The sequence below is a fragment of the Mirounga leonina genome, unplaced genomic scaffold (assembly GCF_011800145.1).
Source record: "Mirounga leonina isolate KUSES-001 unplaced genomic scaffold, KU_Mleo_1.0 Mir_82, whole genome shotgun sequence".
Classification (NCBI taxonomy): Eukaryota; Metazoa; Chordata; class Mammalia; order Carnivora; family Phocidae; genus Mirounga; species Mirounga leonina.
This window is the reverse complement of record NW_023270825.1, coordinates 38060264-38078051: the sequence shown is the minus strand read 5'-3', so window position 1 is coordinate 38078051 and position 17788 is coordinate 38060264. Positions and strand designations below refer to the sequence as shown.

Here is a 17788-nt window from a genome sequence, read left to right as displayed (position 1 = left end):
CACCCCCCAAACCTGGATCCGGGCATGCTTCCAGGGATGGGTTGACACTCCAGATACAGGAATTTGTTGCCTGCTATTTCATTTCTGCCTCCCATCAGCAGGGCCCATGTTAAGAAACTGCGTCAGAACTTCCTGCTGATTAAACCCTGGGTCCCTTCATCATCCCAAGTCCATTTCCTATGCACCAGGAATGTAGCTTGCTTCTCTCTCCTCTTCCAACTGCCATTTACTTTGACCTTTAAAAAAAAAAAAACCTCGCTTTTCTCCCCCATGAAGTAGTTCGAACCACAGGCTACAAGCACTGAGACCCACAGCCCCACAGGATGCTGTGCCCTGGGCTGGGAGGGCTCCCCAACCACAACAATACTCAGAAAGCAAGCTTCACTTAGAGGTTTTTCTCTCAGAAACACCATCTCCATCCTGTTTGAACAGCGATTTCTATGTGGCATTTAGATGGCTACCTTTTCTTGAGTGATACAAGGAAAAGCATACAGTCAGTTGACGCGCCTCCTTGTTAATTGACTGAAATGTCGCCGTGATGAACGTTTTGATTTCTATATTGAATCACGCTGTTAAGTCTGCAATGACTATTACACATGATTTAGGTGAATGCCTTTCATCAAGTCAACAGGGAAGAAAGTGGATTTGAAATGTATTATTCGTCAGTATGCCAGGCTCCGTGCTGCTCCTGCATAAAGCAGTGATGAGACAAACGTCAGGGTTTGCTTTGAGTGCATGCAAGCCTGGATCATTCCCCTGTCATAGTCTTTCAGGTGATTAAAGCTCTTTTTTGCAGCATATGTTGACTTGGCTCCTTCCTGAACGTGGACTCCCTTCTCTTCCCCCCTCCAGTCTGTAAGATGAACGTGCACATCCGATGTCAGGCCAATGTAGCCCCGAACTGTGGGGTCAATGCGGTGGAGCTCGCCAAGACCCTGGCCGGGATGGGCCTCCAGCCCGGAAATATTTCTCCAACCTCGGTGAGACTTGGCTTTCTTCGACGTATTGTAGTTTAGAAGTTGTTCAGATGGGGGTGAGTCCGAATGAGTGCCTGCAGCATAAGCAAAGCTCCTCTTCTCAGCAAACACAATAAACGGATTTATTGTATTTTTTTAAGACCATTTTGTTCCACAAAAAAGATTCTTTATACAATTATATGACAAGAAATAACAAGCATGCAGATGTAGCAGGAAGCAGAAGAGGGATTTTTTTTTTTTTTTTTTTTTAAATCAGCTTCCTGTCAGTGTGATGTGGTGAAGCTCTGGATTCCAGGGCCCTGGGTTACCCAGCAGCTGAGGTGACGAGCAGCTACGGGCCTCAGTAGAGAGGGCCTCAACCTTCTCTAATGGGGTTGAACATGAGGATCTCTGAGATTCTCCCCAGCTCTGGAGTCTCACTGTTCTGCAGTTTTTGTTTATGGATTGTGAATTTATCTCTCAAGTTCAGCGACAAACAGGAGTTCCTTCCTCTTGGCTCCTGGGAGTGGGTGGAGTTGTCCTTTGCTTTGGGCGTGTTTTGTCTCGCAGCCTCCCTGAGTGACCTCCACTCACTGTTGACCGTTAGAGCCTCGACCACTTCCCAGGCCCACGTCCTATTGCTGCCTTCCGGGCTGGGAAAGAGCCAGGGCTCCTGTTGTGGCTTCTGAAAGGTGTAGCTTCATATCTGGCTTAGGAAAATACTAGACTTAACTGTTAAATATCTCTGGGTACTTAGGGAAGTGCAATCACTGTCAAGTTCTTAGTCATCCAGAAAATGTCCGTACTCACCACCCCATTTCCTTATTACTGGCTGTTTAGGGATTTGGACTGAAATTGTATTCCCTTATTTCAGGGAAGCATCAGCAAAGTCTAATGTCTAAGCATGGACAGAAAGGCAGGATGCTGATACCAGGAGGGGGATTTCTAGTGCGTGGGATGGCTGCTCCCAAAGGGCACGGATTAAGGATTTCAGCCTGTACCGGGGCTCCTAAAATGTCATGGGAATAAGATAGACCATGTGGCACAAGCTCTAGAATGGGCAATGCCACTTGTCATTTGTCACTTGAGCCAACGATCTTTAATGTTATGATATTTAAAAATGGAAAAGCCAAAATTACCTGTCATTTGACAGCACAACATGAAACAGAATCTTGAGTCTAGCAAAAGAGAAGAATGGGTTACAAAAAAAAAAAAAGATTGAGAAATACTGGCTTAAAGTTTTCTAGCCCAACCAGGGGAAGTATTTAAGTGGAGGAAGTGAGATTCAAGCTAGTAAAGTTTTTCTATCTTTGAAATATTTATGATCGGAGATCTGGAGGGAGAAACTACTAAAAACAACTGGATTTTTTAAGGTGATCCATTTTATATCTGTAATCACCGTTTTATTGGGTTGAGTAAGTCAAAGCCTTATAGGTTCAAGCAATTGCACAGTTGTTGTTTGTTTGAAAACATTACTTAGAAGTTGTTCCAGATAAGCTGGGGTTTTTCAGCTAAATAGGTCAAGAACTTCAGAACGTTGGACTTTTGATCTGTTGCCTAGGGGTAGCTCGTCTTATAAATGTCCCAAGGTAGACATCTGCAAGTCATCTTGCCATCAGGGAGCTCCCTCGCTGTGACTGGGCTTAGACCAGTGAGATGCGGTTACTCATGGAGGAGGCCATGCCTCCTTCTGGTTCAGTATGGTGAGGCTGGAGCTCTCATTGTGCTCGCAGTCAACTTCCCTAGAGGGCCAGCTGACTGGTATCCAGAGTCTTCAAGATCTACATTTTGGCCCAAAAGATTGCATTTCCAGAAAGTTATCATAAGAAAATAGATGATGCTCATAATCACGATGACGACAGCAACTCAGTTCATGTGTATTGAATGTGCCAGGCACCAATCTAAGTGCTTTATGTGCTTTCATTCATTCCTCATAATCACTTGTGTGTCAGGTGCTATCCCATCCTCTTTGTTAGAAGAAACTGAGGCACAGAGACGATGGGTAGGTAACTTACCCAGAGTTACAGGATTAGGTTACTGAGCTGTGATTTGAACCCAGGCAGCTTGCTTGAGAGTCTAAATTCTTAATCACCCTGCTTTGAAGATTAGCATGCAAGGATGTTCATGATGCTGTTATTTAAACTGGCGGAAGATGGGAGATAACCTGTTTCTAATAAGCAGGGGAATTAATGAATAAACTGTGGTATACCCATGAAACAGAATATTGGACAGCCCTTAACACTCATGTTCTTGAAGGATATGAAAAATACACATGACAAAGTGTTAAATAGAAATGTGTGTTATGAAACCACAATTTTATTATATTTTTAAAAATTAATCAACTGTAAAGATAGGTATGTGTGTATGTGTAATGGCTTTTTTTTTTTATTTTTTGAGGGGGACCTCATAAGATTGGAAGTATTTAAAATTTTATCCTCCATACATTTGTTCATTATTCTAGTTTTTATATTAATTTTTATTTCTCTTATATAATTTTAAATACTGTGTAATAAATGTTGCTTCGTTCATTCACATCCTGGTATGGATCCTTTGAGCAAATGCGAAAACCGCTCTTTGAACGAAGTGGACACCAGATGGCGCTCTTGGAATCTGACCATCCTGTGGAAAGCCCCCACAAGCCACTGGAGGGACCAGACTAAGGCGTTAGTGTTTTATACATTCCCATTTGAGTTAAAACTGAAACTCTCGGTGGCTTGGATATATTTTAAAATGATTCTTTTCCAAATACAGTAAGCACAGATCAGGAGCTGGTACTGTGTAGTTTTGAATGGCAGAACTTGATCACATGTCCAGCTGAATTGATCTTTCCCCATCTGTTGTGTTGAGAGTTGAGGCAGCTAATAAGGTCTTCTCCATCCATAAATGCTTCATGCCCACGCTGTGACTTCTGACTCCCTGTTTTCCTACTCTTCTTTGCAGAAGCTCGTTTCCAGGTCAACTCTAAGACGACAGGGAAGGGAAAACACCAAAGAAGGAAATGGGATCGGGGTTGATTCTTCCAGCCGACTTGGTATCAACAACTTTGAGTTCATCCGAGTGTTGGGGAAGGGGAGCTTCGGGAAGGTGAGTCCTGGCTTCTGAGGTGTCTGGGTTAAAGTAAGCATGCTACATGTATGTTGTTTGAGTGTGCATGTATGTATTCACGCTCATACTTTCCAAGTGCCGGGCCCATTCTGCCTCATGTGTTCCCACACCCTAAGAACCTCAAGAGTTCTCACGCCTGTGCTTCCTTCTCCTGCTTTGCCACAGGTGATGCTTGCGAGAATAAAAGAAACAGGAGACCTTTACGCCGTGAAGGTGCTGAAGAAGGACGTGATCTTGCAGGATGACGATGTGGAATGCACAATGACGGAAAAAAGGATCCTGTCCTTGGCTCGCAATCACCCCTTCCTCACGCAGTTGTTCTGCTGCTTTCAAACACCTGTAAGTAGGACTCAAATTCACCCCCAGTGGCCTCCTTTCTTAAAGAGATGCAACAATAGGATGTTGAAGATTTCATAAAGAAGTACATCAGACTTTTGAGGGATGAACTCTCACTGTAGGGCCGAATGGACGTACCAGTAACTTCTGATGACCTCTGGGAGAAAGTTGAAATCAGTGAACTAACTGCTACTGTCATGTTGTCCTAGAGAAGGATCATCTTGAGGGTTGAAAAGGTCTTTGTACATAAGTCTTCTCTAACAGTGTGAAGGTTACAGAAGTCTAAGAACAGAGTAAATGTCACGGGCTGCTTATCTTGGTGACTTTGACCTTGGCTCTACCCCTAAGTGCTGAGCTAGTTATGACCTGGACATGAAAGTTCAGATCAGGGTAGGTCCAGAGAGAGAAACTTAATTTGTCAAGTCTCAAGGCATTGCTCCTTGCCTCAATCAGGGACCCTTTGTTTGATTTCTGTGAACTGATCCTGGGATTCAAGTCTGTCTACTCTATCATGGTGCACAATTAGGAATACTTTTGGCCGCACTTAACAGAATACCCGACCAAGAGCCACGTGATAAACGAAAAGGATGAGTTTAGCTCATTAGTACAACCCCTTTTTTCTTGAAGTCTGGCAGTGCCAATGTTAGGGTTGGGTTAGTTGCTCAGTGACATGGGGCATCTTTTCCCCATGGGGTCTCAAGTTATTTGCCACAGTCCTCAACATCACACCTCGTGTGATGGCATCCGAAGCAGGAAGCCCGAGGACAGAGGCACAAGGGCTTTGTGGGCCGCTCTCCTTTTATCAAAGAGACAAGAAATCTTTCTAGAGTTGAGTCACCTGCTCACCCTTAGCTGCACAGGATGCTGGAAGAGCAAATAGCTAGCCAAGATAAGCAGGTTTACCCTGATTGGCTTCCACCAACCTTGACTCAGCCCCTGGGGCATGGCACTCTGCTGTCTCTTTAGCATTGGACTTGGAACTTGGCTTCTGTCCTCAACAAAGAGGAAAGATGACTCCTGAGAGGGCACCCAGAGAGTCTGCCACAGATATTTCAGAACCTTCTTGAAGTCAAAAGGCATTTTGAGAAAGAGAACCTGGGACACGCTCCTTGTCTCTGCTTCCGTCAGGGCGGTGGAATGTGTGGTGGGGGCAGAATAGGGACATTCCAGCTGTAAGATGGATCCTGCAGCGCATTTCTAGGGAAAGTGACAGCTAAGCTCGGACCAGAAGGGTGACTTAGAATGCTGAGGCAAAGAGAATGTTCCAGGGGAACAGCACCTGTACAGGTGTAGTGGTTAGTGCGAGCGAGAGGTGTGAATACCGCTCAGCACGCTTGAAATATGGGGGTTGGGGAGGGGCATGGAGAGAATGGTTGGGGCAGAGGTGACCTGGGCCCTGCCTGAAAGGGTCTTATAGGCTCTGTTAAGGACCTTAGATTTTAGTCCTAAGAGCAAATGGAAGAAATTTAAGCAGAGGAATGACATATCAGATTGTATTTTTTAACTATAAAAAAAGCTAACTTTCTGCAGTGGGTAATAGGAGCATCCTCCAAATAGCCATTATCCTTTCTCTGAAAGAAACAGCTATTAGTAATTTCATGTGTTGCCTTTCAAAGAGTTTTTTTGCACATGAAAGTATACACCCACAACACATAGTATCTATGGTGGTTGTTTTTTGTTTTTTTTTTAAACACAGGTGGTAGCATACTCTGCCCACTATTCTACACCTTATTCTTTTAATGTAACAATATATCTTGGAGATTGTATCATATTTGTACATATCTAGCTGCCTCATTTTTAAAAAGAGATGCATAGTATTCTATTTTAAGACCATGGCACAGTTTATTTAACTTGTTTCCTATTGTCATGTATTTAGGTTGTACCTAGTCTTTTATTCCAGTCAATGTTGCATTGAGTCCCCTTGTACGTTTACCTTTACATGTTGTTCTATTATTTCTATATGACACACAGCTAGAAGTGGTTATCGCTTGGCCAGTGGTGTGTGCATTGTGACTGAGTCCAGTCGGCCTTCTTCCCCATAGCAGTGGAGGATGGCTAACATTTTATCACCTATATACCAGGCACTGTTCTAAGTGTCTGTGAGCACTGTCTCATTAAATCCTTCGAGGAGCCCTATGAAGTAAGCACCACTCCCATTTTCCAGGTAAGGAGACTGAGACCTAAAGAAACTTAACTCCCAAGAGACAGAGGTTTGGACCCCAGGCAGTCTGACTGCAGAGCCCAGGCTCTTCTCTCTCGCTTGCCGTATTTCTAAATTCACGTTTCCAAGCCATGGGTGAGACCTCTCCCCCACTGTCCCATCATGCCATGCAATCTCTCATGTTGATGATCGGAGAGGTTTAAAAAATGGTTTCTTCAGAGTTCTCATTGGCATTCCTCTCACTGAGTGAGGCTGAGCATTCACAGATGTTTAAGGGTCACCTGTGTTCAAATCTGTGCTCTTAAGGACCACGTGCAGCCTGGAGAAGGGGTGGGCCCGGGAGGCTGGGAGCTGGGAGAGTGAGGATGTACTAGAAGCACGCACACCCATGCCGTTCAAGCATATTGGAAGGAGCTGGGCCGTCAGCTGACAGCTTCATAGGTCCCGGTTGCCCCTGCACTCCTTCCTCCTTCCCCTCCTAGTCTGGACTCCAGAGGGCCACACCCTCCTCACCTCATGGTCTGTGGTTCATTCCAATGGCCCTGGAGCCCACACGGCCCCTGCTGCCTTACCTGATTCTGGGCTGCCCATCTCTGTGGTCCAGGGTTCCTTTGGAGCTCTAGTTGTGCTCATCCTCCCCACTTCCTGGAGAATCCTCAGAATTCTATTTCCTGTGCTCTGTGCTTTGCCTACAAAAAGCCCTCCCCCATCCTCACCTCTCTCATCCAGCTAATATCTCAGAGGGGAATAGGGTGACAGCTCAGGCTTGAAAACACCCTTGTCAAGAAGGATGGTACCATCAGTCGATACCAGTTGTCTGCCTGCATTTCAGGATTGAGCCTCGGGCCCATACCATGAATCAGACAGCCAGACAGGGTTATACTCAGATCATCTGTCCAGGGCCTTGAACCAAAGAGTGGATGGTTTTCTATGACGTTAAGTTAGATGATTTTTACTGGCTGATAACCTTTGAATCAGACAGTTGACAGGCAATTAGTGAACTTTGTCCGGTTGTGCAGTGGCTGTTGTTTCAAGGTATCTAATGAACAAATAAGGAAATGTCTCACACTGAACTCCAGAGGACTTTTACCTTCCAAAGGAAAGACCCATGATTCTATAGAACAGTCTGAGGTCTCAACACAGATTTTGTTACGGTAGAGTAGAACAGGAAATACACTTGGAACAGATTGAGAGCCCAATGAAAATAGCATAAACAGTGCAGAATTTTCTAGAAAAATATAATATACAATATAACAAATTATTGGTGGCCACACGAAATTTCCACAGTGTTCACGTGTAAGGCACTGGAGGGGGTCTTTTCCCTAGCGGTAGTTTCATGAGTGGCCACAAGGTGGCAGTCCTTACTGCAAGGTGATTTTATTTCTCCACCAGAGCTAGGAACCGACTTCGGGGGTTAGAATTTGTGTTTGGCAGTAGATGTCTCCAAAGCAAAGGATAAAAGGAATTTTCCCCTGTCCTAAGTCTAGATGATAAAGTAGAGGGAACCACCCTAAAGAACCAAGTGAATTTCTCTCCTGCTGAGCTAGAGAGATGCAATTTTCATTTTGCTGTAGTTTATACCTTCTCTGCAGCTTGCAAGGTATCAGACTTCATAACATGCATGGCATTTATTTGCTGTGCATCTGTCCATCTGTCAGAAATCCCCAGTGACTATGCCCAGTTGCAGTTGAAAAACTAACTAGACGGAACAGAAAATGTTAACTACTACAGGGAATCACAGCAGATACATTACTTTGTAGCTACTCAGTTTGGCAGGCCTTGGCCTCTAAAACCAGACGCTAATCCGTGTGTTATGCTGAACTGTTAAGGTCGGCATTTAGAAGTGACCCGAGGTGAGGTATTAGGGTCACACCCAGCTATCTGCCAAGTATCATCTCATTATAAAAACCCTTAGAGAACTGTTATTCCTCTCATGTCCTGCCCTGTGGAATGAAGTGTCTCTGGGGCCCAGGGACAGGGAGTGGGTAACTTGTGGAGGGTTGCTTGGACTGTAAGTAGGGGCGACGAGGCTCATCTCTGGGTCAGGTTGACCCTGGAGCCGGCTCTGTGCCCTGAACCATCATTGCACATGTCCCTGATTCATCCTCTGCCTCAGCACCTCCTGTCTGCCTCGGCTCCCCTCCCACCTGCTGCTATAGAAGCAGCATTTGCCCTTGGACATGGAAGACCCAAGTTCTTCCAGCTTTGTTTTCCTTGGAGTGGCTCGAGCCTACCTTAAAATTCTTTTGAGCTTTAAAGTCCTCATGGTTAAAATGAAAGCAGGATCGTAGTGAGGGCCAAAGGAGAGAATGCAGAAATGCTTTGTACACGTGCAGCACTATTCAAAAGTGAGTAAGACTCACTGCTGTGATGACTGCCTCCTTCTTTACATCAAAGAAAAAGTCCTGGGGCTTCCCAGGGCCAGCACAGACCCCGTATGGAGGGCATGGTCAGTACCCCAAAGTAGGAATTTTGGAGCCAGTCTTGTGCTTGGCAAAAAAAAAAAAATACATTTCAAATTAGTAGATAATTTATCAAGCTTGCTTCCTAGGATTATGAGCTCATAAATTATTGCCTCCCATTCTTTCATGATAATGCATGTTACTTGCCAATATGTAATTAAATTGCCACCCTCATACATTTGCGACAGCATTATAAATCCTAATAGTTTGTGAATAATTTGATAATCTGGATCAAGACTCATAAAAATGTTCGTACTCTGGGATCTTTTGATTTTATTTCTGAAACCAGCCTAAAGAATAAAATAAATGTTATACATAAAGATGTTTAATTTTCAGTGCACTGTTTATAAGAGGAAAATGTCGGGAGCAACTTCAGCATTCAGCAATAGGAGTTGACTTAAGTAATGTATTATTAGATGCAGATTTTCAGCCAGTAAAGCAGTAATGAATACTCTGCAGTGAAACGATACGGTGTCGGAGACTGTCGTAAGCATCCAACATCTATTATTTGCTGCTTGCACTTCTTACAACAAACCTGTAGGTCAGGTGCCATTATTATCTTCTTTTTGCCAAGTGATAAAGTACCAAGGGGTTGAGTCACTTGCTTAAAATCTGATATAGTAAATGGGGGAACTAGGAATTTAGAGCCCAGGAAATAATACAGAATTTATGAGGCTCAATGGCAGGTATCCACATCACGTTCTGTCCAAGATGGTGAATTGGCAAACCTGGCTCCTCCAAAGAAAAGCCTTGAAGGAATTATGCCAAATAAACTGCCAGGGATGGCTCGAAGGTAGTGACAGGATGGATGTTTTTTCATCTTTGTTCTATTTGCTGATTTGGGTCACGGGACTCTATTTCTTTAACAATGGGGGTGGGGAGGAGTGAGGCATTACTAAGCCAGGGTGGAGGAGGGGAGGGTCCCTGTTGGGGTGCAGGCCTAGGGAACACCGCCTTCCCTACTCTTCCAGGTGAAATTCACTTCCCAGCCCTCTCATCTTCATCAATGACTCCTGTGTCAGCAGCTGAGCCTCCTGGCATTTGCAGCCTGGAATCCAGGCCTCCCTCACCCCCACCCCCAGCTCCCAGCTCCCAGACACTGGCCACTGGCTCTCCTCCTGGAGCCTCAGCTGAGTGTGGAAGGAGGGAAGAACAAAGACGGGGCAGTAGCAGGAGGGGGAGTGGCAAAGTTACTGGTCAGATGCCTTAGTCTTTGTTCAGAGACCCAGTTTATTGAAGCGCAAATTTCCATTTGGAAGACATAAGACACTCTGTGCCTGGTGCCCAAGAGCTGCCTGTCATCTGCAGGACCCAGGCCCAGGTCAGAGAGACAAGCCATGCAGGAGCCTCTCTTTTTGGGAATGCTCCCCTTTGTGTTTGCAATCCGCTGCATTCAGGTGGGCCACAGAATGCATGCTCCCTTCCTTGACAGGGACAGAAGCCCAGCGCTGTGGATTTCTACTGCCACCCATCCTCTACCTGTCCAGCTTTTGGGGGGGGGAGGAGGTGCTGTCCCCAGGGTGTCAGCCTGCAAGGCTTGTCCCCCAAGGAGTGCGCCTTGAGTTCTGGCAGGGACACAGCCTTCCAGAAGAAGCCACTCCTCAAATGTTGGTCAACAAAGCAGAAATCCTACTTCCCAAGGTTACGGTGTCCAGCAATCTTGCATACTAAACGCTGTCCACTTACACAGCTGCCACACGATGCTCTCAATATATTTAAGTTGTACTTAAAATAGGTTCTGAAAATCACCTGGCAACATGAATGTACGGGGATATTACTCACTCTGCTGTTACAGGAAATATTAGCAAAGGAGTGTGTTTGTGAGAGTGTGCGTGCGTGCGTGTATGAGACAGATGAGATAGCAAGTCATGTGGCTCTGGAATGAATCTTTCAGAATTTTATCAGGCAGGCAACTACACGGCCACATCCAGAGTCAGAACTCTGAGTTCTACTTCTGGCTTAACTCATAGCCCCCTTGTTTTTAGGAAGGTCTTGGCATTTGATTTTTTTCCATATAAGCTCTTCCGCCTGAATCTGTGTTTTTCTGTCCTGGACTTAGGAGTCCAGAGAGTGACCCTGCAGTTAGCTTCACACACGTCGTGGGTGGGAGGCTGCAGCCCCGCGCAGCCCCGCCAACCCCCGCCAGCCCCTGCGCAGCCCCGCCAGGCCCCCACGCAGCCCCGCCAACCTCCCCCCCCCCCCGGCCTGTGCAGCACCGCGCAGCGCAGCCAGCCCCCTCCCCCAGCAGCCCCTCCAGGCCCCTCCAAGCAGCCCCCCCCCAGGCCCCCACGCAGCGCCGCCAGGCCCCCCTCCACTGCCCCCCCGCCAGCCCCTGCGCAGCCCCCCTGCCAGCCTGGCACAGTCCCCCACGGCCCCATGCAGCCCCGCCGGCCCTGACCCGTTCCAGGCCCTCCAGCTATCTTTCCCCTTCCTGGGTGTCGAGTGGGTACTTGGCAGCCGTGGCCAGCCTGTTTGTCTGCTGAGCTGCGGCCAGAGACTGGCCTAGAGGAGAAGGCACACTGGGCCCCTGGGGTGGCGTTCACCGTGGCGCTCTGAGTTACAGTGACATTCCAGACTAGGGGAAGAGACCCCGGGACCGTGGTTAGGTGAGGAGAGGGCAAAGTGCAGCCAAAAAAGCTAGAAAGGACAAGGGTCTGAAGAGGCCTCCGTTAATGCCTTTAGAGAGCTGGTGGATTCTTAGAGCCTGAGTGGTGTCCGCTTGGTAGAAGGGATAGGTGAAGAGGAAAGGCAGCTACTATTCATTGAGACTTTAGTGTGTGTTCTAGGTGTTTACATTTGTTACAGGTGCCTACACAACTGTGCGTGTTGGCATTTCATGAACATCTATGCCATGAACTATCTCATTTAATACCCAAAGCAATCTAGGGTGGTATAGATATTATTAACCTCATTTTAAAGATCTGGAAACTGTGAGAGGTCCAGAGAGGCTAAATAACTTGCCCCAGATCACACAGCAAGCAAGAGTCAGACCATGGATTCTTAACCAGGTCATCCAGCTTAATAATCCATGCCATTACCTTTAAAATACCTCACATAGAAAAAAAAAAAAAATACCTCACATAGAAATGTCTTCTCCCTGGAAGGTGTGCTGAGAATAGCATCATTAGGCAGGAATAAAGGCAGTTTGTTTTGTTTTGTTTTGTTTTACAATATCTAGTTTTGTAGCCTTTTATGAAGCACCTAAGGATATATCCTCTTATCTGTTTAGAACTAGGTTTCCTCCTTTCCCTGAGCAATGCCTACCACAAATACTATTTGATCTGTTTATGGGTCATTTGTTATAGTTTGCCTTTGGCTCAGATCAAAATAGAAAATGAGCCAGAACATGGTGTTTCCCAGTTGGGCATGTTCCCAGCTTATTAATAGTGTTCCATCTGGGGACAAAATGCACATAGACCATCTCCAGGCTCTGCATTTCTGGGGGTGGGGGGCGGTCATTTGGGACTTTTGCTTCTGTCCTCTTGGGCTTTCTGTGGCTACTAAACAGGGCCATGTAAATGAATGGGAAATAGGAGAAGCTGGAGTTCGTGCTGTTCTTTTGGCTCTCCCTAATTGGGTAGGACTGCCAGGAGACTTGGCGTGACGGAGGGGTTTGAAAGAGTTGGCATGCTTTTCAATTTGAGGTTGTTCGGTTGTAACTGGCCTTGTTGTCACTGGCCGTCGTCAACACTGATGATCTGAGGATCATGGAGACCTGCCGCCTCCATGTTTGGTAAGATGGTGTATGGATTGTGTGTCATTTCCCTGGATGTATCCAAGATATGCCCTGGTCAGAATTGGCCCCATCCTTCCCAATGACTGTCGAAGCTTTGTGGTGGTGAGTGCTTTGTTATGGTTTTCCCTGACTGTGCCCGGGAGCCTGCCAGACTATAGATGTCCCGGCCTCAACAAAGCCCTGTGTTGGAGCACGAGGCTTGAAGTGCCCGGGTTAGCTCCAAGGAGGAGAAGGTGACGGGCCTTTCGCCAAATAGTTTAGTGAAAAGTCTATCCGTTCATGATTGCTCTGAGTGCTAGCAAGAGAAACAGTCAGTCCTCTTAATCCTCAGTCTGGTTGGGAAGAGAGGATTAATACCCACGGAATAGCAGGATATGGTAGATAGTGTGGACTCAATATGGTTATTATGCTACAAAAGGAGAGGTAGTTGAAAATGAACACTGAGCTCTGGGGGAAATCTTACCCGTGTGCCCGTGTCTCCTCAGACATGTAACCAACCTTGTAGCTACAAGGCTAACCAACTAGCACCTGAGCTTTAAGCAACACCAAGCGGCGACCTGCAGGTGTTTCCCTGGGCAGGTGGGTTGACTCCTGCCAGGACTGACTGGGACATTCAGGGCCTCAGGCTACACCTGTGAGTGACTGGAGGGGGGTCCACCCCACCCTGATCGCAGAATTGTGCAGTGTAAAAACCGGACTGCTCTGGGTGGAAACCGTAGACGGTAATATCCTCTAGCTTTGAAACCCTTGAGTTCTCTGTCGTTACTTCATCACTGGTAAGTGCCCAGCTGGGTCCATCTTTTCTAAGCCCAGGAGCTACCTCCCCAGGGCCTCTCGCGACCGGTCAGCCTCGCCTGGCGGTGTGATCTCAGCCCACCTGGCAGTCTACAGAGTCGCCCCCAGCAGGTGAGGTGAGGAGGTATTTACTCATTCCGCACATGTGCACCGAGTGCCTTCGAGGTTTGAGGCTCTGCTGGAAGCCCCGCAGCGGCGGGGGAGGGGGGTGGGCAGCAGGGAACAAAACTGGGCAGGGACACCGTCGGGAGCGGCTGCTTTCCTTCGGAGTCCGCAGGCCTGAGCAGCCCAATCAGCTGGCAACCCCCTCGGTGGGTTGGCCCCCCACCCCCAGAAGGGGGAGTGTCAATCGGTGCAGCCACTGTGGAAAACAGCATGGTGGTTCCTCAAAACATTACAAGTAGAAATGCCACATGATCCAAGAAGTCCACTATTGGGCACTTACCCCCCCAAAAAACCCGAAAACACGAATTCAAAAGGATCTCTGCGCCCCTGTTACTTAAAAGAGCCGGATAGGGCACTCGTCTGGGAGCTACATTTGCATTTGAAGTGCACCCCTATTTGTACTTGGGTGCAGTGAATTGAGGACCTGGTGAGGGTTAGTGGGGGGGGTGGCTTAAGCTGTCAGCACAGCCTCTGCTCTACCGTGGGTCCTATAGGTCCTGTAGCGCTACTGGGCGTGGGGGCCCAAAGCACGAGGCACAGCGGGAGGGCTGCAGCCCAGCCTGCTTCCTTGCTCCCCACTGCCATGGTCCAGTCATCCTCATCCCGCTGGGCAAACTGGTCTCTTCACGGACAGCCCCGGCGCGGGGCTGCTGAGACACCAGCTCCCCCACTTAACCCCGTGCCTGTGCCCGTCAAGACTGACTGCTCTGGGGCAGGGTTCCTCTTCCTGCCTTCTGTTGTCAGCTGATACCTTGGCCGGGTCTCACCAGCAGACCCTCCCCTCTCTGCTGGAGGGCTTCGGCATGCCCTTGTCTTCCCTTCGGGCCACCCAGCGAGTTCCTGTTTCCTTTCTGTGCGAGGCATCCAACTTGTAGTTGATTTGTACTGCGAAAGAGCCTGCTGTGTCTCCAGCTCACTCCTGCCCACTCCTTTAGGATGGCCTGTAATGATTTATGGCTTAGCTGTTATGAAGGGAGCCTTGGAACCTTTCCCAGAGTCTCTTAATTCCATTCTCATGGTGTATGAGATTTTAAACATTAAAATGATGTAATATATAATTCCCAACCAAAACAAAGGAGGAAAGTCAGTCCAGCAAAATTCCTCCCCTCTTCTGAATACATGTTCCCTTCCTGGGCCGTGGACCATGGGAAGCTCCTTCATCTGCTTCCTTGTGCTTCCTGTCACCTCCTCACTCCCAGGGAGCCCTGAGCTGTGATCAGCTTGTGAAGTGGGGACTGGCCGGTGTCCACAACAAACCCAGACCTTCTAAACCAGGGTCTGTTGACCAGTGGGTGAAAGGCAGTTCAGAGTGTGTCGATATAACCAACAAGGTCAAGAACAGATACAGCAGAGCTGACCGAGAGAACGGGTCAAAGTTTCTCTTCTGGAAGCCTATGGAACTGAGGAACTGCTCCTTAACTTGATCTGTTGCCTTGTACTTGGGCTTCAAAACAGATCTGAAAGCAGGAAGCTCCCTTCCACCTGGCTCAGAACTTTATTCCCACTACTTTGACCTTCATCAACAGGTCAAATAGTTTGAACAACCGAATGCCTGGTGCATTTTCAACCTTTCCAGTAAAAAAAAATTCACTTATTTGCATAATGTAATGTCATTTGCCCACTGCTAACACTTGGGGCAGGGTAATCCTTTCTAATGGGGGTCTGTCCTATGCACCGTCAGATCAGGGGCATCCCTGACCTCTACATGTGCGTAGCATCTCCCGACTTGTAACAACCAAAAATGTCTCCAGACATTACCAAATGCCCCCTGGGGGGAGGAAGCTCTGCTTGCTTGAAAACCACTGCCTTGTCTGAATGTCAGGTGGTCTGTCCTAGGTCTAAGAAGTTAAGCGGACTAGAGGATCACTTGACTTTTTACAGGGGCCGAAGCAAAGTGTGTCACACCTTCCTTATAAAATTAAAAGCATTTCTATTTTATTTTTTCGGAGTTTGTAGACCAGCAAGGTTCCTGTTTTGGGGCTTGTGTCAGTTATCAGTGGCTGCACTGTGGCATTCACTCAGGCTCGGGCCCCGGGCTGGGAGGAGGCCGTGGAAGCACATGGCGTCTGTTGGGCGGAAGCCCGGGTTAGCACCCTGCCCGCAGCTCTGAGCAGTGGAGCCTGCTGCGATAAGACAGACATATCAGAGCTGGGGCGGCTAGGGAGCCAAAGATGAGCTCAGTGAGCATATATCTATAAAGGGTTATGTTTAAAAAGCCAGAGATTGAAAGCGCAGCTTCTCTTATTTTGGCATTTAATGATTATGCTTCAGTTCTACCATCAAGGTGCGGAATCAGTCACTTTTTATGAAAATCGTCTCCACCCAGAACTGAAAGAGGTGCCAGCCTATCTGTGAGTCAGATTCCCATCCCATGTGTGATGCATATGACTTGGATTTTACAAACAGAGATAATCAAAGCTTTAAGAAACATTTCTCAACCAGCGTAGAAAAATGTACTAGTAGCAGTCCAAGTGTGCTTTGGGGGAAGCACACTTGCTATTTTCTTTTGTTTGTTTTCCATACATGGGAGTGCTCTTTCAACTTAAAGTCACAGACACCTTAGATGGTATCTTCAGGGCTGAGTACTCTCTAAATATTGAAAGTAGACCCTAGCCACTAGACGCATTGGCTGTTTCTCTATTGAATGGTAATCTTTCTAGCTTGCATTTTTAATTCAATTCAGTAAATGTGTCCTTAGCATACATTGTGTGCCAGGGACTGAAGACATAGGGAAAAACAAAGTGTGGACTTGCCCTCTGATTGCTTTCAATCAGGGATCACCTTCAATACACATGCCTATAACCGTGTGATAGAAGAAAGTCATCACTTGGCCCTTGCAGAGGTTGAAAGGGCTCTGAGACAGGAGGGGCTGTCTGAGCTGTGTTTTGAGGATGAATATGAGCCCTGCAGTCATGGAGGGGGTGAGGGGAAGACAGGGAACGGGCCCCCAGACAGAGGTAATAGAAGTGCAAAGGCACAGAGGATTAAAATGTATGATGTGCTCAGGACACCCCAAATAACTTGATGCAGCAGGATTATAGGAGAAGAAATGTGGGGAGTGAAGAAGCAAAGTCCTAATGGGTCTGACATCCTCTGCTTAGTAGCTAAGCCTCAATCATGGAGGTGAAGGGAGCTGGAAAGGGTTTTAAAGTCAGAGAGCAGTGTAGGATGTGCATTTTGGGAGGCGCTCTGTGGTGGCCATCTGCAGAAGGAGGAGGCCAGGGGGTTGCAGACCTGGTTAGGATGCTGAAACAGTGGCCTGTCAGACCTGCCTGCTCCAAGGCAGTGGTCACGGGAGTGGAGTCAAGGAAACACTAAGGAGGTGGAATCGATGAGACTTGTTGGGTAAGAGAGTGGGAGGAGTGGCCAGAGTTCTGGCCAGTTAGGAGCCTGGGGGAATCCGAATATGATGAACTTACTTAGCAGGAAGCCTAGTGGTAAAATGTTTGTTGCTCAGAATCATGGTTCAGATGGGAGATTGGATTTGGTGTCCTCTGGGTATAGTAGAAAGTGTAATTTAACGTATTTCAGTAGGTGTTCTTAGGTGGAGAGGAGAGAACAGCGGAGAAAGGAATTCTAAGCAAGAGGGGAAGAAGGTCGCAGAAAGGAGAATCAGAAGGAAGTGGTTTCATGGGTGGAGGAACCAAGTGCCAGATGAAGTCAGTTCACCGAAGGACTTGAAGCTGTAACTGGATCTGGAATGAGATTGTTGGTGCTGTTGTCTTAGTCCCTGCTCTGGTCCTTGGGGTTTGTAGGAAGTCCACTACAAGGTTAACATGACAGCCCCTCCCCTGGCTAAGCCTTTTAATCTATTTGTAATTACTTTGCCCTCATCTTATTAGACCATGCCTCTCTTACTTTGGTCACCCTACCTGTGTAGTTAGGTTTGCATCTTTCTTCCTCCACGGACGGTGAAGATCAGTATCTGGCCCACAGTGCGGAAAGGTTGGAAAGGGACTCGTGGCAAGGGAGCGTTGTTTGCTTGAACACATCTCGTTCCCCAGCTAAAGGGCCAGAGAAGAACGTATCATGGCTGTGCTAGAAGATCCAAACTCAAAATAGCTCATGGAAT

The 17788-nt window shown here is 47.3% G+C and overlaps 1 protein-coding gene across 2 annotated transcripts in view; it reads left to right on the top strand.

Annotated features, from left to right (window-relative positions):
• Positions 1 to 17788, top strand: part of PRKCH (protein kinase C eta) — a 220720-nt gene that overhangs the window by 124364 nt on the left and 78568 nt on the right. For both annotated transcript variants that reach the window (XM_034992244.1, XM_034992245.1), the window contains exons 7-9: positions 853 to 980; positions 3897 to 4040; positions 4227 to 4400. In XM_034992244.1, the coding sequence (XP_034848135.1) occupies positions 853 to 980; positions 3897 to 4040; positions 4227 to 4400 (446 nt within the window). The remainder of the gene's footprint in view (positions 1 to 852; positions 981 to 3896; positions 4041 to 4226; positions 4401 to 17788) is intronic.